Genomic DNA, 26,995 nt, shown 5'->3' on the forward strand with positions numbered 1-26,995 from the left:
CAGGTATGGGAGAGGCTGAGTATCTTTTAGGTAAGTACCCATCCAGAGGATTCCTATAATTCCCTCCCTGCCATCACATATGCAAACAGACTTGCAAAGAGACCAGCCATACAAATGAAGGAACCTAAAGGCCCCACTCTCCCAGTCCAATTCCCACTCTATTGAGTATGGTCACGCCTACTCCTTTTTCTCCACAGTTTAGGTCTTCTAGCTAGGGAATAAAAAAGGACACATAAGAAAAGTAGTGCTACAAAGTGATTTAAGCCAAACCTATCGTAGTCTGCTAGCTATGAACCCACTTAATCCTTCTACTCAGTGAATACACCCCCTTTTGTACTATCAGTGCCATACATACTATTAACAGTTGCCTCCACTGACATTTCAGCAAAATCTTGGGGCTCCTTGCCCTACTTCCACCCACACTTTTGGCCAACCAACATATTCTAAAAGCCAACACATACTCTTGGGCATTCCCGTCACAAATAGTGGACACACATCCTAGTATCAAGCTCCTCTGTTAGTGCTGCTCCCACAGATACCCAAGTCAGCCAAGCATTAACAATCATACCTGGGGCAGCGGCACACCCTCACCAATCCCATTTTCTCAAGCACCAAGTCTTCCTCCCTGAAATTTATCCAATAACACCCCACAGATACCACCGAGCCAGGGACAAGGTCAGCTTACCAGTGTTGTATCCATGAGACCCATATCCACTCGGCTGTTGGAAAGGGGTGGCCGATGCATTCACACTGACATTCACACCATGCTGCTTGGAAGAGGTAGGAGCCACCTAAAGAGCAAAAAGGCCAGATTTGCAGTGACTTGGCAGCAGAATACCATCTGTCCCACTTGTCCTGCTCCAGGTACTGGCCATTCAGATGGCTACCTATCCTGATGCAAGTTGACTACAGTTTCCTTAGTGAAATTAGCTCCTTACTAACTGTTCTAGAATCTACTAATGAAGTCAAGAAATGGTAGTTTGGAGGAAGAAAAAGGGACAATGGCAGCAGGGAATGAATGAATCTGAGTGAAGCAAAGCTGTATGGTATCATATTCTCCCTTTGGTAAATTCTAAGACTAGGCAATCCCTATCCTAATTCCACCAATTCCAGCCCCATTCCCCCACCACCCTGCACCAGGCCAAAAACAGGCCAGAGGTGGAAACTGTTCCTCCTCATCCATTATTAAAGTCATTGACCCTTAAAAGCAGCTAGGATAGTGTCCAGGGCTAGGATCCTTCACAACAAAGAGTGACCAAAGCCAGGTACTCACAGGGAACACAGCAGGCCCGTACTGGAAGGTGCTGGGGAGGCCCGGGACCCCTGTATAGTATGGCAGGCTGGTGTAACTGTAGCCAGGAGGCAGCGCCGGGTTCAGGAATGTCTGCTGCGTGGTATGGTGAGTCTGCGTCTGGTTCTGTTGGGGTTGGGCCAAGGTTGTGGCCGGGGCTGGGGAGGAGGCATCCCCACGGCCGAACTTTGTGAGGTCACCTGTGACAGGAGAAGCTAAATGTACCTGCCTCTTTCACCCCAATATAAATACAGAATTACCTCTTCTGGTTTCACGATTCCAGGAGATCCTGTTCAAAGACTATTAAAGTTCAATTCCTTGAATTACATTTCTTAGTGGCTCCAATTATTGTTGCTCAGCATACACTTAGCACAGTTGCTGCAAGTCAAGGACTAATGTTGAATAACTGTGCAACGCTATGGCAGGGACAGGCTCTTGGAATAAGGCACCTGCACAATTTCTCTGCCCACTTGTGTTCTCTTTCATCTTCCCCCTTCTTCCCTCCCCCCTTCTCCTCCATGGGGAATACCCCATGCTGGACTTGAAGGACAATGGTGGATCAGGAAAAATGGTAAGTCAATGAGGACAATGATAGGTCAGGTAAAAGAAGGAGGCCCCAGGCCTAGCAAGGCAGTGAGATTGCCATTGTGAGTAGTAGCATAAAGGGGCAGAGATGAGCAGAGAATACCATATCAACTACTGTATTTCCTGGAAAAAGCTAGCAAATGGCTTGAAACTAAGTCAAGATATCACTTTTTTGGAGATGGGGTCTTGCTATGTTGCCCAGGCTGGTCTTGAACTCCTGGGCTCAAGCAATTCTCCCACCTTGGCCTCCCAAGTAGCTGAGACTACAGGTGTGTGCTACCATGCCTGGCTAAGATACCATCTAGAAATCACAGGGAGACAACAGAAAGTGGGATGAATAGGAAAAGCCATGACATGCCCAACTTTAGCAGGATTTTGAATCTACCAATCCTGATTTATCACATCCCTTCTTGCTACCAATCAGGTTTCTGCCATCAATCCCAACACTATCTCCCTTTTTATTTATTTAGTCCCATCCCAGTCCTACCAGAATAAGGGTTGCTGGCCAAGCTACCATCCCTCCCAGTCAGCGGAGTAGTGGGTGTGGGAAATGGGATGCTGTAGTAATCCTAGAAAAGAGGAAAAAAAAGAGCAGAGATTCAATGTCACTCATTTTCCAGCATGAGTATTATTTCCACGGAGGAAAAAACAGAAGAATGTAAGAGTTGTGCAATTTATGCAGTCACTAATTAAGCTGGCTAGTTAGCACAAACTCCATATTACTCTTGCATACACTGTCCCCCCTGCCTGGCCATGAGCACAGTCAGGCAAGGTCTACGGGTATGCCCACTTGAGAATATACCAAAGTCCATGAGGACCAATATTTTCAACCCTCTAGGTGTCATCCCTATCAGTTTATACCAAGCTTATTCTACTGAGAAAACAGATCATTCGATAATTTAAAGTGTCTGGGACAAACAAAAAGCACCCTGAGTGCTCCAGAGTACTTTACTGGGCTATAGATTAGGTTAAAATGTATTTACTAAGATGCCACAACTCTTATTTAAAAAAAGAAAAAAAAAAGGCTGGGTGCGGCGGCTCACACCTGTAAGCTCAGCACTTAGGGAGGCAGAGGCGGGTGGATCATGAGGTCAGGAGTTCAAGACCAGCCTGGACAAGATGGTGAAACCCCGTCTCTACTAAAAATACAAAAAAAAAAAAAAAAAAAAAAAAAAAAAATTAGCCGGGGGTGGTGGTGGGCACCTTTAATCCCAGCTACTCGGGAGGCCTGAGGCAGACAACTGCTTTAACCCAGGTGGCAGAGGTTGCAATGAGCCAAGATCACGCCACTGCACTCCAGCTTGAGAGACAGAGTGAGACTCTGTCTCAAAAAAAAAGTTATCCTCTGTTGGAAACCCTCTCCCAAATCCCTATATTCTAATATGCCTTAAATCAGTGTATGGAGGGCTGGGATGGGAAAGAGCTATGTCTGTGACTGAGATAATTGTCCCAACACTAATTTTAAGACTACTTTCTTTTCCAAAGCTCTATCCCACATACTTACCAATGGAAATCTTGTCTGAAGCATCTGCAAGTCATCATAACCATATACTTGTGGCTGAAAGATACAGACATATAGCAATAACAGGAACTAGTCATGATGTTAGCAAAACAAGGAGCCAAGAGACAAGCTAATTCAACAGAACATTCATCCTCATTCTGGGTTAGAACGGGACACGGATTATTTCCTTCAATTTTATTTAAGGAAAAAGCAGTAAAGTATACTCTCTATTCTACAAGTCTCTGTCTCTTATACTCTTCAAAATCTGGCTTAAAAATAATCTCCTCCGGAAAGAATATTTTACTTTTCTCCGATTTCAGGGTTTTAAGGTAGTGACTACAAATTAAAAATGTGTAACTGTGTTATTTGGATGTGTCATCGGTATGAAATTTATCTAGACTTTGTCTATGAGGGCAGGAACAGGTATCTTCTAAAACGTTTTCATACACCCTTCATCTTAATAGGTACCAAATACTTGAAGGTCACAGAAGATACACTAGGGCAAAAAGCTACTACTAATGTCAGCCACTTATTCTCAAAGTCCCAGATTGAGTCAGGAAACTTTCCTCTAACCAGGCCAGACCAGCAAACACACTCAGAGTTGGGGATTTAATCAAATCAGAGAAAATAATTCTTGGGTCCAGGAGTAGTGGCTCAGGCCTACATATAACCCCAGTTATTTGAGAGGCTGAGGCAGGAGGACTGTCTGAGCCTGGGATTTTGAGACCAGCCTAGGCAACATAGGAAGACCCTGTCTCTAAAAAAATTTTTTAAACTTAGCCAGGCATGGGGATGCACACCTGTAGTCCTAGCTACTTGGGGAGTCTGAGGTGAGAGGATTGCTTGAGCCCAGGAGTTCAAGGCTGCAGTGAGCTAGCTATGATCGTTCCACTGTACTCCAGCCTGGGTAAAAGAGCAAGATCTGTCTCAAAAAATAAAATAATAGTCATAATTATCTAAGAAACTAAAAAGGATTCCAGATGAACATTCTGGCCTTTGGCTTCTGAGGCCCAGAAGTTGTGTTTCAAACAGGGCAGATATTCTCATCACACATATACATACACATTGTACACACACACGCATACATGTGTGCACCATAAACCAAAGCAGATACACAATAAATGGGTTGGCCTCAGTTTAGTATTTTTTCCAAAACTGCAAAGATTAAAAACCAGTTTGATTACATGTGGCAATCCCTCATTTATTTTATATTTTAATTACAGTTGACCCTTAACACAGGTTTGAACTGAAAGCTGTTTATATGTGAATTTTTTCCAACCAGACACACAGATCGAAAATACGGTCACATTTACAGAATGCAAAACATGGATTCCACAGAGCCAACTGCAGGGCTTGAGTATGTGCAAGTTTTGGTATTCATAGGGGTCCATCTGAAGCCAGAGCTATAAAAAGAGTAGCCACAGCATCCTCACCTTTTGAAGAAGATCCTTTAGTCCCACTTACCGGGTAGGCATGTAACAGCCCTGGAGCCATAATATACGGATTAGGCAACAACGGCGGGACCCCAGGAGGGAGGTTGGGAGGAGCTTTTCCTAAAAGAGAAATTACATTTTTATTCCATCACACAATTACTTACCTCCTCCATCCCAGAGGAATGCCATCTGCTTATGTAAGGCTACCTGAAGTCGTAGCAACTGAGCTTCGAGTTGAGGCTGTGACAGTGGAGTTGCTGCCTAGGCTGAGGCCCAGGCTACTGCCACTATTGAGACTGGAGGAGACACTGACCACTGGGGGAGGTGCAGAGACTGTGCTGGATGTGGTGGAAAAAGTGCTGGAGGAAGAATGGAGATTCGCCTCACTCTCCACACTTGTGTGCTTCAAAAGGGGGAGCAGTGGAAGAGAGAAGAAGAAAAGAGATCAGCATCATAGGTCAGGAAAAATAAGACAATCCCTCCTGCTGAATATACTATTATGTCAACTTCCTAATTAAAGACGCCAAGTAGTCAAGGTACCGAAGTACACTCTGCTAAAGTAGTTAGAAATAATCTCCAGCTACATATTTCTCAAGACTCATCTGGCAAGAATGGTAACAGACTCACTGCACATCATCATCCTGTTCAGAAAGACAGTAAAGCAAATGGAGACAGATTCCCCAGAGACTAACACTGGTTGATAAAGGAACAGAGAGAGTTGAGATGTAAAAAATATATCACAGCTTTCTCTCCCCAACTTTTCTTTACTAGTTGAGACCAGTTTGTGGACTAGGAAAAAGCAAAAATTCTGATTTTACATTTTTTTTGAGACAGGTTCCCATCCTGTTGCCCAGGCTGGGGTGCTGTGGTGCAATCTTGGCTCACTGCAACCTTGGCCTCCTGGGCTCAAACAATCCTCCCACTTCAGCCTCCCAAGTAGCTAGGACTCTACGAATGTACCACCATGCTTGGCCAATCTTCAAAAAATTTTTGTGGAGATGAGGTCTCACTATATTGCTCAGGTTGGTCTCAAACTCCCGGGCTCAAGCAATCCTCCTGCCTTGGCCTCCCAAAGTGTTGGGATTACAGAGGTGAGCCACTGCACCTGGCCACAATTTTGACTTTAAACCTGAAACTGTGTATTTGAATAGAGACTCCTAAAGGAGCCTTAGCCCTCATATCTCCCCAGGCTTCTGGCAAATCTGACACTTTTGTCCAAAATGGGTCCTTCCCTTTACAGGCTCAGCTTAATTCTATTAATAGTTGTTACAAATCAAAACAATAAAATTCACTCTTGGACCAAAAGCTCTCACACCTGGCATCTACTTTCACAAAAATGTCCAGCCTTGCACTGATTCTTTTCAGAACTTGGGCATACCCAAGACTAAGGAAAGAGAACAGCTCTACCAGTTGGAAAGGTACGTTCTTCCAGAATTTATTAAAGCATACAAAGCCCAACTATATACTCAGTAGGGGAAAAAAGTCAGAAAGTCACTTTCAGGGCTTTTAGGAATGACCCAGAGCTCAATGTTTAGGGATTCTTCTACCTCTCTTGGCTTCCTAACATCCCTTTACTCCTTTTCCTGCAACCTCAAATCAATTATTTTGCCACCTCATGAAGAAATTTTCAATAATTCTCTCTTGAGACAATCTTAGGGTTGGACAGTTCTAAGTGTAAGAAAACCACACATCCCTCTCAGCATCACACTTACCAAAAGAGTGGATGTCGAAGTGCGCCCAGAAGATGTTGATGATGAAAGGGTATTCTGCTGCGTAGATAACGTGCTGTCAGAAAAAAAGAGGCTGCCATCAGCCATAGTGCTATAGTTACGTGACCTGGAGCTTCAGTCAAGAACATAACAAGGAAATAAGACATAATATGGAACACCAAGGAGGTCTGAGATCGTATGTTAAGCACAATGGCCAGCCAGGAGTAGAGAGCAGTTAAAGCAAAAGTGGATGTTGAAAGGGGAAAATTAAAACAAGCCTCCTCTCTCTTCACTTCCCACAGTTCTTAGGTCACCCACTTACCACAAAAGCAGGGCTAATGTGGTCTCTGCCAGGTCAAAGGAGTAAGAAGAACCAGAGAGCTCTGTTATTGCTATTCACCAACCCCAACCTCCATTCTCACCCCAAATCACCTGCTGTGTTGTGTGGTGGTAGTATTTGGAATCTCCTCACTGTGGCTCAAGCCACCCAAGGAGGATGAATGCTGATTGGTTGTCGTCAGTAAGGAAGCTGCAGATACCGTTTCATTGAGAGGGGGGATGCTAGAAGTGGAAGGTGAATCAGATTTCACTGCAGAGCCTGTAGCACCTAGAAATTTAGAAGAAAGGAATTTCTATCATCAGAAAAAAGGGAATGTCTATAGAGAGGTGACTACAGTCCAAGGCAGCTCCAAAGACAAAAGGATGAGTTATTTAACCATGGACTATATTAGGTAGAATCTTTTTTCTTTAATGCTGAGAATTACACAGCATAGGTCTCATTTGTCCAGTGAAGGGAACTAATGGATTATCACCATTTTAAGACAGAAAACCAGAAACTTAGGAGGGGAAAAGCCTGAAGAACACTCACCTTCAACAGATTGTGTGGTCTGTAACTGCGTGGCCTGCACAGAACTGAAGCCATTCTGGTAAAAAAAAAAAAAAGAAGAGCAAGAAACAGACAAACTCATGTGAATGAGGCAAGTTAGCACTGATTCAGCTTTATTTTGGTCAACAAATCTTTAGGAGAAACTCTGTAAATTAACCAAAAGGATTAATATTAATACAATGCAGACTATCCAAAAAACCAAAATAGAAACAAAAATTAAACAACAAAACTGAGATATACCAACACTGTGTGACCAAAAGCAAAAGGAAACCCTACAAATTGTTGAAGACACCCCAAACCTAAAAGAGATAGAGGAAAGGCCCAAAGTCCACATCCAGTGATTTTTGGGGAAGGATAAGTACAACAGTTCAGCCACACCACCTATTCTGCTGGCTGCATCTGACAGTCACTCCACATCACCTCTGGCACATGCTGTCTCCCTCACCATGCCAGGACTTAGCAAGGTGAGGTCTACGGACATGCACCCAGAAATCTGGCAATCACATCTTCCCAGAAGACAGGACAGGCACTTGAGACTGATTCTACTAGAGACAATGAATTTTTAGTACAAAGAGAATGGTTTCCTGGTTCATCAGTCTCCGGGTTTGCTGATAACTTTTAATTCACTAGCCACAGATGTGTGCCTTTTTCAAATTCTCAATCACTACTTCCAAAGTTTCTTAGCACCATTTGCTGAAAAGTAAAACACTAATATTTAAGGAATTTTTGCCCACTATTCTCCTAACCAATTCCCAAGGGTTCATGAAGCCACTACCTTTGCCTGAGTCAGGTCCTTTTGGGGTGATGAAGAGATGGAGCTGGGGTACCGCCGAGTCTGTGTGGATCTCTGTTCATAAAGAGGGCCCTGAGCATTATTTTGGGAGGTATAGGTTGTCGACTGAATTGGGCCGCTCTGATAACCAGACTCCTGACTCTGGTTAGATGAAATTGTAGAGGATGATTCACTGTGAGTAATGAAGAGAAAAATCTCAGAGAAACAAAATAGAGCATATCTACTCACATTAAGGAAATCGTGGAAATCTACTAGTGGAATAACTTGATTTGAATCAAGAAGAAATTTTTCAGCAACAAATAGAAGAATCTATCAAAATTTCCTCCTGATAACACTAGGAATCCCTACCTTCTATAGCATCAGAGATCTGAATTAAGAATTAATCTTAAAAACATCTAGGCCGGGCGCGGTGGCTCACGCCTGTAATCCCAGCACTTTGGAAGGCCGAGGCGGGCAGATCATGAGGTCAGGAGATGGAGACCATCCTGGCTAACATGGTGAAACCCCGTCTCTACTAAAAATACAAAAAAATTAGCCGGGCATGGTGGCGGGCGCCTACAGTCCCAGCTACTTGGGAGTCTGAGGCAGGAGACTGGCATGAACCCGGGAGGCGCAGCTTGCAGTGAGCCGAGATCAAGCCACTGCACTCCAGCCTGGGTGACAGAGAGAGACTCCGTCTCAAAAAAAAAAAAAAAATCTTAAAAACATCTTCAAGTCTCAAGGAAGAGAAAAGTCCCTTGGTTCCCCTCTACATTTTGCTGTTATAAGAAAAAGTGGACCTGGAAGCCGTGGCTCATGCCTGTAATCCCAGCACTTTGGGAAGCCAAGGTGGGCGGATCACAAGGTCAGGAGATCGAGACCAGCCTGGCCAACATGGTGAAACCTCGTCTCTACTAAAAATACAAAAAACAGCCAGGCATGGTGGTGGGCGCCTATAATCCCAGATACTAAGGAGGCTGAGGCAGGAGAATCTCTTGAACCTGGGAGGCAGAGGTTGCAGTGAGCTGAGATCGTGCCATTGCACTCCAGCCTGGGTGACAAGAGCAAGACTCTGTCTCAAAAGAAAAAAGAAAAAGTGGCTAAATGTCAGTATACAGGATACATTACTCTTGGCCCCTTCTATACATTATAACATGGACCCTAAGCACAGGAAAAGCCATCTTTTGTTCACACTCATTTTAGAGAATTCTGAATTCTAGGCTCCCTCAAGAACCATATAAGATTTGGGCCGGGTGTGGTGGCTCACGCCTGTAATCCCAGCACTTTTGGAGGCCAAGGTGGGCAGATCACCTCCGTTCAAGAGTTCAAGACTGGCCCGAACAACATGGTGAAACTCCATCTCTACTAAAAATACAAAATTAGCTGGGCATGGTGGTGCATGCCTGTAATTCCAGCTACTAGGGAGGCTGAGGCACGAGAATTGCTTAAACCTGGGAGGCAGAGGTTGCAGTGAGCGGAGATTGCGCCATTGCACTTCAGCCTGGGCAACAAGAGCAAAACTCTGAGCCAGGCGTGGTGGCTCATGACTGTAATCCCAGCGATTTGGGAGGCCGAGGCGGGCAGATCACCCACAGTCAGGAGTTTAAGACCAGCCTGGCCAACATGGTGAAACCCTGTCTCTACTAAAAATACAAAAATTAGCCGGACGTGGTGGCACATGCCAGTAATCTCAGCTACTCAGGAAGCTGAGGCAGGAGAATTGCTTGACCCTGGGAGGCAGAGGTTGCAGTGAGCCGAGATCACACCACTGCACCCCAGCCTGGCAACAGAGCGAAACTCCATCTCAATTTAAAAAAAAAAAAAAAAATTGGGCTGGGCACAGTTGCTCACCCCTGTAATCCCAGCACTTTGGGGGGCCGAGGTGGGTGGATCGCTTGAGGTCATGAGTTCTAGACCAGCCTGGCCAACATGGTAAAACACCATCTCTACTAAAAAATACAAAAATTTGCTGGTTATGGTGGCGGGCACCTGTAACCCCAGCTACTCGGGAGGCTGAGGCAGGAGAATCGCTTGAACCTGAGTGGCGGAGGTTGCAGTAAGCCGAGATCGCACCACTGCATTCCAGCCTAGGCAACAGAGTGAAACTCTGTGTTAAAAAAAATTTTTTTTTGTAGAGACAGGGACTCATTATGTTGCCCAGGCTGGTCTTGAACTCCTGGCCTCAAGCAATCCTCCTGCCTTGGCCACCCAAAGTGCTGGGATTATAAGTGTGAGCCATCACACCCAGCCCCTAAGGGGCATATTTCTACCTGTTTAGTTACAGATAACCCTAATAACAATATTTTAAAGCACTAAAAATGCTATGACTGACGACTTTCCCCCTCAGCCATGCAGAGGGGCTTGGCCTCTCCAGTGTTCTAGAAATTTCCCGCAGATTAAAAAAGTAGTAAAAGGTTAATAAGAGAGGTCTTATGGCTAATGTTTCCTCTACCTGGCCGTGCTGGTATACAGGCTACTCGGAGCCTGGCTTGAAGAGGCGCTCGTGGTGGGGGTGGACTCATAATCAGAAAGGACAGGCTCTGACCCAAACTGCAATGCCCCAAACTGCAGGTTTAGCCCTGAGATATCTGCTGAGCCAGGCATCTCCACAGCCAGAGCAGGAATCTATAAAGTTGAAGGAGAAGAGAAAGTAATGGCTTTAATACAACCTTACTAAAGACTAAAAAAAACCCTTCCCTTTAAATTTCCAAACTTACCCTTTTAATCTCAATTCTCAAGCCCCACACCCCTTGCCATAAGATGGTATCTACTTAAAAGTTTAAGTACCTTAGAAGTCAAGGAGGCTTTTTTCTTCTGCTGTTTCAGTTTCTGCTGAGCCGGTTGAGGGCTAGAGGACTGGTTGTCTGAAGATCCAGGCGACATCTGTGGAGCCGACGTGGATTTGCTTGGCAGAGGAGAAGACGGAGGTGGAGGTGCAGCTGTGGAGGTAGCCACTGCAGGTGACTTCTCCTGAAGGAACACCTCCATCATGGTTGAAGATGGGGTAAAAGCCTGGCGCTTTGTAAAGGGGCTGTGCACTGTTGAATCACTTGGGTTCTTCAAATCTGCAAGAGGAAACCCAGTATATGAAGCCAGAGATGCTGATGAATCTCAAGGAAATGCTATTGTCCTGCACTAGCACCATGAATGAGGACTGTAAAAATCAGAAACTCATATAAGCAGGCCCTCTTTTGGGGCTTAATCTCATTTCTATAGGTGATAATCACTGGATTACATCTTTTTTTTTTTTTTTTTGAGATGGGAGTCTCGCTCTGTCACCCAGGCTGGAATGCAATGGCGCAATCTCAGCTCACTTCAACATCCAACTCCTCGGTTCAAGCGATTCTCTTGCCTCAGAGTAGCTGGGACTACAGGCACGCGCCACCATGCCTGGCTAATTTTTGTGTTTTTAGTAGACATGGGGTTTCGTCATGTTGGCCAGGCTGGTCTTGAACTCCTGACCTCAAGTGATCCGTCCGCCTCGGCTTCTCAAAAGTGCTGAGATTACAGGCATGAGCCACCGCACCCGGCCTCATCCATCCTTAAATAAAGCCTAATTAAATCAACACCATTACTCTGCCTGTGTAAGACAGGAATGCACAAATTGTCCAAGTTTAAAGTACCACAAGTTCTCATTAGACATCATCCATAGGTGCTTGGAAACTGGCTTTAAGCAAAAACAATGCGTGACACATCTTTGCATAACGTTGTTTCCTTCAACATGATTTCATTATAATGTTGATGAGGAAAAAAAGGGGGGCCAGGTGCAGTGGCTCACACCTGCAATCCCATCACTTTGGGAGGCCAAGACCAGCAGATTGCTTGAGCCCAAGAGACACACCTGGGCAACATGGTGAAAACCCACCTCTACAAAAAATTAAAAATTAGCCAGGCATGGTGGTACAAGCCTATGGTCCCAGCTACTCAGGAGGCTCAGGTTGGAGGATTGCTTGAGCCCAGGAAGATGAGTGAGCCAAGATAGTGCCACTGTACTCCGGTCTGGATGACAGAACGAGACCTTGTCTTATGTTTCACATAAAGTCGCAAGAACCTATCAATGACATTAAGTGAAGACTTACTGTATAAGGTCTTAAGATGGCTAAGCCTAAGAACCTGAAGGCAATATGTTATTTTCAAACACTGAAGATAAATCTAAGGAGAATAATAATAATAATTAAAACCCCAATCAACAGAAGACTGCAACTATGTATATGGTTAAAAATTTTTTTTTTTTTTTTTTTTTTTTGAGGAAAGCTAGCTACACACTAGCTCTGTACCCCAGGCTACTGTACAGTGGTGTGAACACAGCTCACTGCAACCTTGACCTCCTGGGCTCAGGCAATCCTACTGCCTCAGCCTCCCTAGGAGCTGGGACCACAGGTGCACACCACCACACTCAGCTAATTGAAAACAATTTTTTTAGAAATGGAGTCTTGATATGTTGCTCAGGCTGTTCTTGAACTCCTAGGCTCAGGCTGTCCTCCCACTTCAGCCTCCCAAAGTGCTAAGATTACAGGTGTAAGCTACCATGCCCAGCCTCTAAATGTGATGAGAAATATATAGCCTCAAATTTTATTATTCCCCAACTTCCTGAATTCAGCTTATTTGATTAGGGGAAATACATGTGGGAAGGTAACCAACTAGCTGCCCCTTTTCTTCACTTCAGGACACATTCTCCACCCCCTCCCCCTGCTAGCCTCTTGACAGTAACGCTCCAATGCTTTGAAGATTCAAGTCACTTTCCATCTTCTCACCATACTGCACCAGTGATGGGGATTGTGTCGTCGAGCCCATGTCCCAAGAGGAGGTGGTGGTGCTTCCAGACTGAGAATGCTGAGCTGCCAACTGAGCCAGGGCTTGGGCAGTCTTGAATTGCTCCAAGAACTGGGAGCCCGTAGTACTGCCGCCTTTAGCTTCACCGACATCACCAAATCCTTTCCCTAACATGCTCACCTGTAGATCAACAAAGAGATGAGAGAAACCTATAGCCAGTAACCTTGTTCAGCTACTCATAAAGACACTTATCCAGACCAAGAGCCAATATAGATCAGTCAAGTAAAGAATACTGTCACACTGAGTATACAGCATAGTCCACTAGAGTATAGGACCTAGAGTCAGACTGTCTTAGATTGAAATCCTGGCTATGTAAGCTTGGAAAAACTATTTTTTAATCTCTCTTTGCCTCACTTTCCTCATCTGGAAATAGGAATAAAAGTAAAGCTGTAGGAGGATTAAATAAATTAAAGCACTTAATACATGCATGGCACATAGTAATCACTCAAAAAAAGAGAGCCATTAAAACTTTAAGTTTTATATCATCATTACTTCCTTCTCCCTGCTTCTCAGGGATAAAATTCGGCTGACTGGAGAATTTTTTTTTTTTTTTGAGACAGAGTCTCGCTCTGTCACCCAGGCTGGAGTGCAGTGGTGCTATCTCGGCTCACTGCAAGCTCCGCCTCCCAGGTTCACACCATACTCCTGCCTCAGCCTCCTGAGTAGCTGGGACTACAGGCACCCGCCACCACACCCAGCTAATTTTTTGTATTTTTAGTAGAGACGGGGTTTCACTGTGTTAGCCAGGATGGTCTCGATCTCCTGACCTCGTGATCTGCCCGCCTTGGCCTCCCAAAGTGCTGGGATTACAGGCGTGAGCCACCACACCTGGCCGAGAATTTTTAAATCAACCAATACAATTAACATAAATGTAATATAAGATTTTACTTTTGTCATTAAGGTCCTTGCCCTTCTCATTAAAAAAACTCAAAAAAAAAACCCACAACTAACTGGAGCCTCATCTCGATGCTGCTAATAACTAGCACAGAGGCAAAAATGAAAAGTTAAAGGGCATCCCAACTTCTGCACTAGACAATCAAGCAGCAAGTCAGTATGATTTGATTGTTTTCTCCATGTACATACAAGTTCTATAGGGTAATCACTGGGCCGAATGCGGTGGCTCATGCCTGTAAACCCAGCACTTTGGGAGGCTGAGGCAGGCGGATCACCTTAGGTCAGGAGTCCTAAACCAGCCTGACCAACATGGTGAAACCCTGTCTCTACTAAAAATACAAAATTAGCCAAGCGTGGTGGCAGGCACCTGTAACCCCATCTACTCAGGAGGCTGAAGCAGGAGAATTGCTTAAACCCAGGAGGTGGAGGTTGCGGTGAGCCGAGATCGTGCCATTGCACTCCAGCCTAGGCAACAAGAGTGAAACTCTGTCTCAAAAAAAAATAAAAAATAAAAACACTGAAAATTACCTACTGTTCATTGTATTATGCATAAAAATATAAAGAAACTCCCATGTTATTTAGCTCTATTAAATTTTAAGTGAAATTAATCCTCTAACATTCTCAATAGAAAGGAAATTACATTATCTAACATGTTGATTAGTACAGGCAACAAAAAAACAGAATAGTATTTATATTTCGTTTTGACATTTTTATTTTAAAAAATTTTTTTTAGAGAAAGGGTTTCATTCTGTCACCCAGGCTGGAGTACAGTGGTGAGCTCATAGCACACTATAGTCTTGAACTCCTAGTCTCAAGGAATCCTCCTACTTTAGCCTCCAGAGTAGCTGAGACTACAGGAATGTGTCACTGTCCCCAGCTGAAAACATCTTTTTGATATCAAAAGTCTGATTTCATTGTAAATTTTCACAATTCCAGACAATAAGAGGGGCAATTAAGAGACATAGATCACATAATCACATTTTCCAGTCATTTATCTTAAGGGTTGGTAGTTACTTCTTGATCTTCATTACACCTTCTTACAACCTTTGTCCTATTTTCTTTCTTCTTTTTCTATTTAATCCCAACACTTCTCTCCATTTCCCTTCTCCTACCTCTTCTCACCTGTTACCTTTCCTTTGTGGCAGGACATCAACCACCAAATTACTAACTTAACACACACAAAAAACATTTTAAGACAACAGTTAAAAACTGACCGAGTTCTGAATTAGTAGCTAGCTTGGTAGTTTTCTAGTTAAACTAATTACTCTAACTGGAAAAATAAAATTACATGCACACACATGGTCTGCTTACCTCTTACAACTTTAGTATCCCTCCATCAAAAAATAGGAGAGAAAAAGAGAAAAAAAGAAAAGGCAGTACTTCTTAGGACTCACTGACTATGAGAAAACTGGTACTTGTAGCATCTTTGTTTAGTTTAAATTATTTCTTTGATGTAGTTAATAACCTTGGATGTTTTAAATGCTCTGAGTCAACAAGTAATGTGTCATAAGTTCTAAGTTATTTATAATACCACTACTGAAACCACACTTGTATAGCCACCTTTGGGAAGATGGGAAGGACTAGCACTTTTATCCCTATTTACGTAGAAATGGAGACACAGTAAGTGGCAGAAATGGGAAGACCATAGGTTTCTGGTGGCCTTGTCTACAAATACCTGGTTTAAGTAAATATACAAGACAATTCTGATCCATCAAGAAATGGGGAGCTGCTATAATCTTCCATCACAGTTTAATGAGGGCTGCAAAAGGAGTAAAATGTATTGACAAGTTTATGTCATTGATTTTCTCTCAAGAGTAATGGCAAATGGTGTTCATTCAGCACAACGAGTAGTCAATAAAGGATGTTAACTTATTCTTATAAGAATATTCACTCTGTCCAGAACTAAGTCCTCTCTTAGCACTACCCCCATTACCCAACTCAAACATCTCTACATCTAGGTCTGCTTAAGAAGACAAAGAGGATGCTTCACCTGCCAAAAACCTGACTGTCTTTGGAAGAAATTGTGTATGTGTGCTAGGATTAGCAGGAAGGTTTGATTAGGATAAACCACGTTTCCTACTCACCATACTGTGATGAGAAAATGTGTTCCCTGAAGCAGGCTGTGATATGGCAGTCTGCTTCGAATTACTGAACACCAGAGGCTGGGCCAGAGAAGGAGCCTGAGACGGATCCAGATTAGATGAATCATTCTCCATTGTAGATGGTGTCTTCCCCAGCAGAACAGCAAGGTCAATTCTAATGGGGAAGGGAAGGGATCTTGATGAATAATGACTGAATATGCTAACATTCCCCAACACTCAAATCAGATTAGATCAAAATGAAGCCACTTGCTGGGGCTTCTTCTAAAAGAGTTCAAACACAAAGCCTTGAAATGCTTAAATTTCCCAAAATAACTGATGCGTAAGAGTCACTACAGTATATAGCTGAATTCCACTGATGTTGCCAATAATAATGGTTAATTTTTTAAGTTATTAATTTAATGAAATATCAAATGCTATTTTTTTTTTTTTTTTTTTTTTTGAGAAAGTCTTGCTCTGTCACCCAGGCTGGAGTGCAGTGGCGTGATATTGGCTCACTGCAAACTCCGCCTCCTGGGTTCACGCCACTTTCCTGGCTCAGCCTGTAGCTGGGACTACAGGCGCCTGCCACCACGCCTAGCTAATTTTTTTGTTTTGTATTTTTAATAGAGATGAGGTTTCACGTGTTAGCCAGGATGGTCTCAATCTCCTGACCTCGTGATCTGCCCGCCTTGGCCTCCCAAAGTGCTGGGATTACAGGTGTGAGCCACCGCACCCAGCCTCAAATGCTAGTTTTAACATGGCAGCTCAGTAACTCAGCCAAAACTTACAAGTACTTATCCATGATTTTAATACTGAATACCTGTCATTACCAGTTCCTAAAACAGAAAATCATATACCAGAACACTGGAATCTTCAAATAGCTTTAGAACAGGGGCAGTTTGGGAGATACTTTTTCCCACAATTTTCGTAAAATTTCAAAAGTTACCTGTGGTATAATATATACTTGAGCTTTGCCTTGTTCCTGGCACGGAGCTATAAAACATTTAGAATTTCCTAAGTGATAGTGTCCTTTGTTACTCATAACACACTTCTTCCAACCATACCTGAATTTATGCTAATGAAGTAGCCCAGGGTGGGGCCCCAGATAGCTTCAGGATGAGGGGTGGTCACTAGAAAGACCAGATAAGGCTGGGCACAGTGGCTCACATCTGTAACTACTCAGCACTTTGGGAGGCCAAAGCAGGCGGATACTTGAAGTCAGGAGTTTGAGACCAGCCTGGCCAACATGGTAAAACCCTACTAAAAATACAAAAATTAGCCTGGCGTGGTGGCGGGTGCCTACTATCCCAGCTACTTGGGAGGCTGAGGCAGGAGAATCGCTTGAATCTGGGAGGGAGGTTGCAGTGAGCCAAGATTGTGCCACTGCCCTCCAGCCTGGGCAACAGAGTGAGACTCTGTCTCCAAAAAAGAGACCAGGTAAGACTGTTGGAACTTTCAGAAGCCCCTCCCAATCCCATCAAATTCCAGGGGTGTAGGGGAGGTGGCTATTAAGTCCAATCACCAATGGCCAATGATTTAATCAATCATGCCTAGCTAATAAAACTCCTAACAATAAGATATGGAGAGCTTCAGGACACCTGCAGAAGACAAGGAAGTTGTGTGTGCCCCACCCACATACCCATTCATACCTTGCCCTGCTCATTTCTTCCATTTAGCTGTTCCTGAGTTGTACCTTTATAATAAACCAGTAATGGGCCAGGTGTGGTGGCTCACACCTGTAATCCCAGCAGTTTGGGAGGCCGAGGTGGGTGGATCACCTGATGTCAGGCTGGCCAACATGGTGAAACGCCACCTCTACTAAAAATAAAAAATTAGCTGGGTATAGTGGTGCATGCCTGTAATCCCAGATACTAGGGAGGCTGAGGCAGAAGAATGGCTTGAACCCAGGAAGTGAAGGTTGCAGTGAGCCAAGATCACGCCACTGCACTCCAGCCTGGGTGACAGAGCAAGACTCCGTCTCAAAAACAAAAACAAAAAACACAGTAATGGCAAGTAAAACTCCTGAGTTCAGAGTCATTCTAGTGAGTTATCAAACTTGATAAGGGGGTCATGGGAACCTCCAAATTTGTAGCTGGCTGGCAGAAACTCTGAAGTTGGGGCACTCTTATAGAACTGAGCCTTCAACTTGTGGGGTCTGCATTAACTCTGGGTAGTTAATGTCAGAACTGAATTTTTGAGCTATCAGGCCCAGGTCTGGAAAAAAATCCAAGAGGTTTCCAGGGAATTAAAAATATTCTCTGAAGAGTGTATCTCCTACCACTGATCCCCAGAGATTTAAATTCTAAAACGTTTATTAGCTGTATCCTGCGGATCCAAAGGAAAAAAACGACTGTTATACTCAGTGGGCTCAGAGAACAGGAGAAGAAACTACTGAACAATTCTAAAAAATTCAGAAATATATGAAAACATTTCCACTTTTGGCTCTTCTCTCCCTGCCTTACTTCAAGACAAGTTATATACTCAATGCTGGTGATATGAAAGGCTGATCTTTGTAATTAAAGTGTTATTTGCAGGGAGAATCAACTTTAAAATTGTAACATATAAACTTCCATTCAGTAGATTAACTAGTACTAACTCTTAGAAGTCTCTCCATCAACTGGCCAGGTGCGGTGGTTCATGCTTGTAATCCCAGCACTTTGGGAGGCAGAGGTGGGTGGATTACCTGAGGTCAGGAGCTCAAGACCAGCCTGGCCAACATGGTGAAACACCATCTCTACTAATACAAAAATTAGCCAGGCGTGGTGGCACACGCTTGTAATCCCAGCTACTCGGGAGACTGAGGCAGGAGAATTGCTTGAGCCCAGGAGGCGGAGGTTGCAGTGAGCAGAGATCGTGCCATTGCACTCCAACCTGGCCGACACAGTGAGACTCTGTCTCAAAAAAAAAAAAAAAAAAAAAAAAAAGAAGTCTCCATCAACTTAAGAGGAATGTAATGTAATTTGGTTATTATTATTATTGACATCATGGGAGTTTACAAAGGCCAGTGCCACTCCTCTTTACAGTAATCTCAGCAGATGTGTTTAAGAAATGGTACTAAATTTTACTGCACACTTGCCTCTGACCAGCAGTGATTGTCACATTCTCCGCAGGCAGAGGCACTGAAGATACGTTAGAAGCAGTGAAGATCTTGGTCTCAGAAAGCTGGAAAACAGAGGGATTAGTCACTCTTGGTGTCAGGGATGCTACAGTCAGAAACTTGGCATAGGTAAGGGGAATTCAACATCAAGAAAAAGTGAAAGCCCTATAAAGAGAAAACTATCTACCCTGAGGAATCCTGAATGGATTGACTTTCAAGCCCTTCAATATATGCTCAATAGTTTTAACCAAAGAAAGAGTAGAACCAAGGAACCCAATAAAATATAGTGGAGTCACATGATCATATGCATACTGAACTTACAGGCATGCTAGACATAAAAAAAAAAAAGAAAATCCCTCTATATTTTCCCATTACAGTTCCCAACTCTCACCTCTACCCAAACCACATTTGTCTTCTACTACTCCCTTCACAGCCCCACCCCTCCCAAAGAAAGATCATGACCAAGATGAAGAAATAAATAAAAGAAGTTCATTTTTAGCTTTTGAGCAGTAAGGGCCCAAGTGCTGGTGAATTAAGGTTTTTTTCGGAAATCGTTTTAACTAGATGTTATTTTTGCCTTAATATGTCACTTTGTGACATCTACTCCTTCCACTATTAAGGCATCAAACTTACGTAAGCAAATGCAGGGATTAACTTTTCCTACTATTCAAAAGTTGATTTGGGTTTCAGTTTTATTTCTTGATTAAAATCGCTAAAGCACAGAAAATCCACTCTCCCCTCAATGCCCAACACCATGTATCATTCTCTGAAAGTTGCTTAAGCAGACAAGCCAAATCTCAGAAAGGAACATAATTTGCTCATTTTCACAAAGCAGTCTAGTTCATTGATTATACAATAGAAAATAATCACCCTGTAATGCTGATGCCTCCGAAATTTAAAAAACCCAGAACTGGCAACCAAAAGTCTTCACATGTCATTTCCTCTTATCACAAAAGCTGTCTTGCCTAACTACATGAAAGTATAGAAAAGTACATAGATTAAAAATGTTAAAACAAGAGTTTATCCATGATCACTGAAAACCATAATTCACAGCAAAAGCTTGACTGTGACCAGGAATCAGCAAAACTCTTACTCAGGTAGTACTCAAATGAATTCACAGAGCTTGTTTACATGCCACCCATCTATGAGGTTTCCAAGTTGAGTCAAGCTGGCAGATAGCCAATTCTACAGATATTCATCTCAATCACAATTGGGCTTCAAATAAATACAAGGGTTCCAGAGTCAACCAGATTACAAGTTTGAGGATTTGGTACCACAACACTCGCTTTGTATCCACTGCCAATCCATTACAGGACCTTATAGCAAATACTTAAATGCACCAAGTAGTCATGTACCACCAGCAGCTGTTACTCAATGCACTACCTGCCTAACTCCACTTCTGGGGCCCTACCCAACCACCAATCTCTTCCTGGGATAAATCCGACAATCAGATATTGGACTTACACAAGTGCACTTGCCCTTTCCATAGTGTGGTTCCACAGAGTCCTGTTCATGCCCAGTCTCCTTCATATAACATATGTGAAATGTTCTGGCTCAGAACACTATTTTGGATGTAAAAGTTTTGGGTCAGAATCTTAAGGATGAATTTTGAGGGGTAGAAACATACCCATTTTCTATCCCTAAACAACACTTAGGGATAGAAGGCATTAGTGAGGAATGACCTGGGAATACCTACATCTTCATTCCAATCTTCAGTCCCCCACTCCTCTGTTGCAGTCCTCCATGCACCTGAGAATAAAGAAAAATAGTGAAGTAACTTTGCTATTAAATGCCAGTACAAAGCATGTGTAGAAAACATCAATGTATTGATTTTTTTGGCAGCCAAAAGTATGACTAAAATTTAGTAATCAGAAGAAGGCCAGGCGCGGTGGCTCACACCTATAATCTCAATACTTTGGGAGGCCGAGGTGGGTGGATCACTTGAGGTCGGGAGTTCGAGACCACCCTGACCAACATGGAGAAACCCTGTCTCTACTAAAAATACAAAATTAGCTGGGAGTGGTGGTGCATGCCTGTAATCCCAGCTACTCGGGAGGCTGAGGCAGAAGAATGGCTTGAACCTGGGAGGCGGAGGTTGCGGTGAGCTGAGATCGCGCCATTGCACTCCGGCCTGGGCAACAAGAGTGAAACTCCGTCTCAAAACAAACAAAAACAAAAAACAACAAAACAAAACAAAACAAAGAAGTTCTTGGGCTTCAAAGGTAAAGAAAGACTCTTTACAAAGGGATACCTCAGAGTACCAGGGTTTTAATAAGATTATGATTTCATAGCTACTTTCAGTTTTTGTTATAAAGCAGGGATTGGGGAGGGGGAGGCAGACAGACAACCACCCAATGCTCGAAGCAATATCTTTAAGGCCCTCAGGTCGATTTAGTGGTCAATTCAGTGAAATGGCAGCAGCCAATTTAAACCATAACATGCAAACTACACCTATTTATCTAGTGTAAGACAAAAAAAACTGCAGGCGGTCTGAAGAAGGATAGTAGCACTGATAGAGAAACACAAATGGTTACCACATAATGGTTAGTGAAAGAGCAGTGAAGAAGGGTGGGTTTGAAACCCGAACTGAGGGCATTGAAAACTATCTGCTATGAGAATTGGATTAAAAATGCATACTCAGCAGAAGTCAAGTTTATAGATCTTATTGGTTTAACTATATACGAAAAGCCCCTATAGAGCTGTTCTCTTCAAAAGACAATGAACGAGACTGAAAAATCAAGTATGAATGATAGTTACTGTCCTAACCTTACTCATATAGAACTTGAAATCTGACCTGCTTATGGTCATGGCACAGACAATGGGAGTATACACTCTCCTTGTGTTTGTTGGTAATACAACACCTGGGATACAGTTACCACTGGAGAAATCCAAAAGCAATCAAACCACCTTCCACATTCCTTTTTTGTGCTTCAAGTATACATATATTTTCAGAAAAAAAAAAAATGCCCTTTCTTAAAAAATTAGGGTGAGAATTTCTAATGAGAACCAGGATTCTTCCCTTCAGCCAAAGGCACAGTAAAAAGAAGCTGTCTGAAGAAGGGACAAGAGAACCCTTATTTTCTTGCTAGAATAATATATATTAAATAACTCTTCAATTCTTCCCTCCTACTGGAAAAAGCTTATAAGAATGAAATGAAAAGTCTGACATTCAGATGCTGCGCCACTGAAGAGAAGTATTCTAACACCACATTAGAAGTATTCTAATACAAAGCCTGTCCAAAATTCTTCTAAACATTTAATAATGCAAAAATCTTCTTTCTTAGAGGGAAATATATTCATTGTAAAGACTTTCCCAGGAAAATATTAAATTGCACCAGGGAAATCCCAAACCACATAATAATGACAATATTCTCGAAACCAAAGTCCAATCTCAGTACAGACAAGTTACAAACCACATTCTTTTCTCCTTCTTCATTGATACCACACTTTCTTCTCATTGACATCCATCTTATCCTGGCTCGATGGAATCCAAGTTGCGTTAGCACTTACACACAATCCTAGAGTTAGACATGATCTAACAGGTTATTTAATCTAGGCTCTTGATGCAAGAATTTTTTTCTGCACACTGATGACTTCAACTGGGATGGAAAGGAGGAACGTAGATACCTAACTGATATGTTCGCCTATTCAGGATATATGGTCATGGCTGAGGAAGAGAGAGATCTGAGGAAGCATTAAGGAACAGTATAGATGGAAATGCTCTAAACAACAGACTACGGTTTCCATTCCATTAGCAGAAAGCAATCAGTGTAACTGTCAAAAATTCATTAAATGAACAGAAAGAAAAGTGGACACAGAAAAATGAGAGAAAAAGGCAGAAAGAGAAAAAGCAGAAAGATAGAAAAATGACATATCCACAGATATTTCAGCTCATAAAAATCTACAAAAATATCCGGGGCAGTTAGGCACCTGGATGTATCATACCAGGAGCAGTCTCAAATTTTGGGGGATAATTTGACCCCTCAACCCCAATGAAATCAAGTCCTGAAACAAAAAAGAAAAGAAAAAACAACCAGTGAAATTTTGCTTGTAAATGAGAATGTCTGCCCCAATACATAATCCCCATTGTACCTGTGGATATTTTAAAGGTAGGTTTGGATTTATTTTTTTAATTTAAAGGGGAAACTGAAGTTTGCTATCAGGAAAACACAGAAAGAGACCATGCATGAAGGTATGTTCATATCATGAAATTAACAACAGCCAGGTGTGGTGGCTCACACCTGTAATCCCAGCACTTTGGGAGGCCAAGGCAGGTGGGTCACTTGAAGTCAGGAGTTGGAGACCAGCCTGGCCAACACGGTGAAACCCCATCTCTACTAAAAATACAAAAATTAGCCAGGCGTGGTGGCGTGCACCTGTAGTCCCAGCTACCCAGGAGGCTGAGACATGAGAGTAGCCTGAACTCAGGAGGCGGAGGCTGTAGTGAGCCAAGATTGCACCACTGCACTCCAGCATGAGTGACAGAGCAAGACTCTGTCTCAAAAAAGAAGAAAAGAAAAAAAAATTAATGACAATGGGAATTCATGAAGCTATAACCAACACTTTCACACTAACAAGATGATAGTGGCATCACATTCAGCCACAAATCAGATTTCCAATTCCAGCCTTCCACATCTGCTCCCTTTTCTACTCAGTAGAAATTAACACACACACTTTACCTTCCACTGTTTTCCCAACCAGATCCTTACTGAAGACAGCTAAGGCTAAGGACTGGGACCCCATGCCTGAATTTCTTTCACAACTAAAAACAAACTTTTCAACTTCCGCCACCTTACCTGCCAAAGATAAAAAGCCAAATACCCAGGAATAAGCTACAGCTCAAAAACAGTAACTTATTTGTTATTGAGACTGCTACCACTGCCTCTACAAAGCCATCAAGAGATGAAGAACAGTTTTAATGCCTCCAAAGTATAGTAAGTTAAACTATAACAGGACATTTTTTAACTAAATGGTGCAGAAATTCAAAGATACCTATCTTGTAACTCAACTTCAGCCTCCACCCATGAAATGTGTTAAAAATGAATTTATAAGACAGCAACTTGGCGAACAAAAAGCAGACAACATTCAGAGTCTCAAGAATAATATACTGTAGGAAAAAGGTGAGAAGCTATTTGTGCCAAAGGCTCTCCTGAAGGCCCAGAGATCACGTATCTGTGAAAGGTGACAAGGCAAATTTAAACAGATAAGGAGTCAAACATTTCAGGCCCTACTCATCCCCCTTTGTAAGAGAAAAAAAGCCTTAGGCTCTCATGTGTTAGCTCAGCCAGAATGAGGCAGCTGTTCAAGAAAGCACTCTAGAGTTTTCTTACTAAAATGAACTGCTCTTATTAAAAGTGGCACACATATCCACCCCCAAACACATCTTAGGTGTATACCACAGCTTAACATATCCTTAAACATTTATATCCAGCCCAGACGCAGGCACCACAGTTAGTAATCTTATTCAAATCCTGAATACTCCATCACACCAAGAAGGCTGTTCAACGGGGCACCAGAAAGGCTAGAGAGATTTCGAAATCTTCTTGTTCAGATACTGACGTGTCCCAAAAATAAAGGGAAAAAAAGGATATTCTTATCTCGGTAACAGAAAACAAATAAATGGATAGGGTGGACTTTGATTCTAGGCCTTGTTCATCTTTACAAGCAGTGGCTTGATTAATTCTGGCTATCTTTTCAAAAGGCAAAGCTACCCTAACATAAACACTAGAAAATACACTTGGACCTAATAGCAGTGACATAGTATAATTGAAAGGGCATGGACTTTCAGGGTCAAACGATGCTGAGTTCAAATACTAGCAAATTTATAACCTCTCTTTCAGCCTTAGTTTTGTCATCTGGAAAGTGATGATAAATAATGATTATTTCATACAATATCAAGCAGCATTAAGCGAAATAGCATGCATAATGTGCCCATATGCACGTTATATAAACAGTACACACAGTAATACAACTGCCAGCCCTTTCTCACCCTATCGCCATAACCAAACACTATTCCTCCACATTTTAATGTAACTATAACTAGAAAAAACTATTTCCTTAGATTCCCAGAGACAAGAAATGAATGATAAATGGTCACTCACTCGTCCCATCATCTGGTTCAAAGTGGCCAGTGTTGTTCCACGTATTGCCGCTACTATTGCCATAGTTATCATCAGTATTGGCTGGCTCCGCATAATCGGCTGGGTTAAAGGTTCTGGAAAAAATAAAACTTAAAAGAGTCTCTGACCTCTAAGCAGCTTTGGCAAATATTAACTCAAAGAATCAAAATCTTGACTGTATCCTTCCTAGTACAAATCCATCATGGCCCCATTCTATAATCCTGTGTGTCATCTACTTTTTCTCACTTATCACTCTATCCAAAATTTCATGGTGTAATCTCAATATATATCTAAGATATTCTGAGAAAAGAACAGGTATATTGATTCAAATAAAGATATACAAAATATAGGTAATGATCCAAGTGGTAAAGGTTTATCCCTAAGAAATGAGCCCTAAGTCCCCACATACGGTCTTTCTGACCATACAGTCTAGAAATCATTCTGATCATTTTGGCTAAGGCTGCCTACAGTAATTTTTAAGGGAAAAAAAATTAAGACACTAGATCAATGAAACTTACCCCATTCCTTGAGCAGAAAACCTTCCTCCTCGCCTACCAGAGCCACCTAAAGAAAGAATGAGAAAAAGAGAGATGTATTTTAGAAGTTGATATAAAACTTCCTTGCCAGGCAGGCACAGTGGCTCCCGGTGGTAATCCCAGCACTTTGAAAGGCTGAGGGCGGGCAGATTGGTTGCATCCAGAAGTTCAAGACCAGCCTAGGCAATAGAGCAAAACCCTATCTCTATAAAAAGTACAAAAATTTGCTGAGTGTGGTAGCACACACCTATAGTCCCAGCTCCTTGGGGGGCTGAGGCAGGAGGATCACTTGAGCCCGGGAGGCAGAGGCTGTAGGTGAGACCGCACTACTGCACTCCAGCCTGGGTGACAGTGGAACGTTGCCTCAAAAATACAAAAAACTACCTTGCCAGCTGAGGCAGCTCTGGAATAGTAAGTGGTTAGGCTGGGCGCGGTGGCTCACGCCTGTAATCCCAGCACTTTGGGAGGCCGAGGCGGGCGGATCATGAGGTCAGGAGATCAAGACCATCCTGGCTAACACAGTGAAACCCCATCTCTACTAAAAATACAAAAAATTAGCCGGGCGACGTGGCGGGCGCCTGTAGTCCCAGCCACTCGGGAGGCTGAGGCAGGAGAATGGCATGAACCCCGGGGGGCGGAGCCTGCAGTGAACCGAGATCGCGCCACTGCACTCCAGCCTGGGCGACAGCGAGACTCTGTCTCAAAAAAAAAAAAAAAGTGGTTGATACTATCAGATGTTCTCTCTCTGTCCCATGTTACACATCAGTAATAGAGTAGGACAATCACGACTGTTGAGAGATTGTTCTTTTGCTGCTCAGACTACCATGTCCTCAAGTAAATACAATACTAGCAATAAAGAGTAGAGGAAATGACATCTACCTTCTTTCTCACTCTCCCCTTCTGCAATCTCTAGTATATGCATGACACCTCAAGAATTAATTAACTAGATTTCATGTTAATTTGCTTTTAAACAAAGTAGACCCTGGAGCCAAGTGCTGTGTCTCACACCTATAACCTCAGCACTTTGAGAGGCCAAGCAGTAAGATCTCTTGAAGCCAGGAGTTTGAGACCACCCTGGGCAACACATTGAGGCTCCATCTCTATAAAAGCATTTAAAAATTAGCGAGGCGGATGCATCACTTGAGGTCAGGAGTTCGAGACCAGCCTGGCCAATGTGGTGAAACCTCGACTCTACTAAAAATACAAAAATTAGCTAGGCGTAGTGGCGCATGCTTGTAATCCCAGCTACTTGGGAGAC

The 26,995-nt window shown here is 42.9% G+C and overlaps 1 protein-coding gene and 1 non-coding gene across 31 annotated transcripts in view; both read right to left on the bottom strand.

Annotated features, from left to right (window-relative positions):
• The window catches only part of UBAP2L (ubiquitin associated protein 2 like), a 51,020-nt gene that overhangs the window by 8,600 nt on the left and 15,425 nt on the right, over positions 1–26,995 (bottom strand). For all 30 annotated transcript variants that reach the window (XM_032154465.2, XM_032154462.2, XM_032154468.2 and 27 more), the window contains exons 7-24: positions 25,720–25,765; positions 25,184–25,296; positions 20,779–20,831; positions 19,062–19,147; positions 15,989–16,160; positions 12,932–13,130; positions 10,965–11,242; positions 10,630–10,802; positions 8,181–8,370; positions 7,388–7,442; positions 6,952–7,126; positions 6,523–6,595; positions 5,018–5,213; positions 4,842–4,930; positions 3,381–3,434; positions 2,364–2,445; positions 1,274–1,491; positions 686–791 (exon numbers count right to left, since the gene is read on the bottom strand). In XM_032154465.2, coding sequence (XP_032010356.1) covers positions 686–791; positions 1,274–1,491; positions 2,364–2,445; positions 3,381–3,434; positions 4,842–4,930; positions 5,018–5,213; positions 6,523–6,595; positions 6,952–7,126; positions 7,388–7,442; positions 8,181–8,370; positions 10,630–10,802; positions 10,965–11,242; positions 12,932–13,130; positions 15,989–16,160; positions 19,062–19,147; positions 20,779–20,831; positions 25,184–25,296; positions 25,720–25,765 — 2,358 coding nt within the window. The remainder of the gene's footprint in view (positions 1–685; positions 792–1,273; positions 1,492–2,363; positions 2,446–3,380; positions 3,435–4,841; positions 4,931–5,017; positions 5,214–6,522; positions 6,596–6,951; positions 7,127–7,387; positions 7,443–8,180; positions 8,371–10,629; positions 10,803–10,964; positions 11,243–12,931; positions 13,131–15,988; positions 16,161–19,061; positions 19,148–20,778; positions 20,832–25,183; positions 25,297–25,719; positions 25,766–26,995) is intronic.
• LOC116470067 (small nucleolar RNA SNORA58) lies at positions 2,531–2,664 on the bottom strand. Its single transcript, XR_004248497.1, has one exon. It is a non-coding gene; the product is annotated as a small nucleolar RNA SNORA58 (small nucleolar RNA).

This window comes from Hylobates moloch, unplaced genomic scaffold, assembly GCF_009828535.3.
Source record: "Hylobates moloch isolate HMO894 unplaced genomic scaffold, HMol_V3 SCAFFOLD_5, whole genome shotgun sequence".
Lineage (NCBI taxonomy): Eukaryota > Metazoa > Chordata > Mammalia > Primates > Hylobatidae > Hylobates > Hylobates moloch.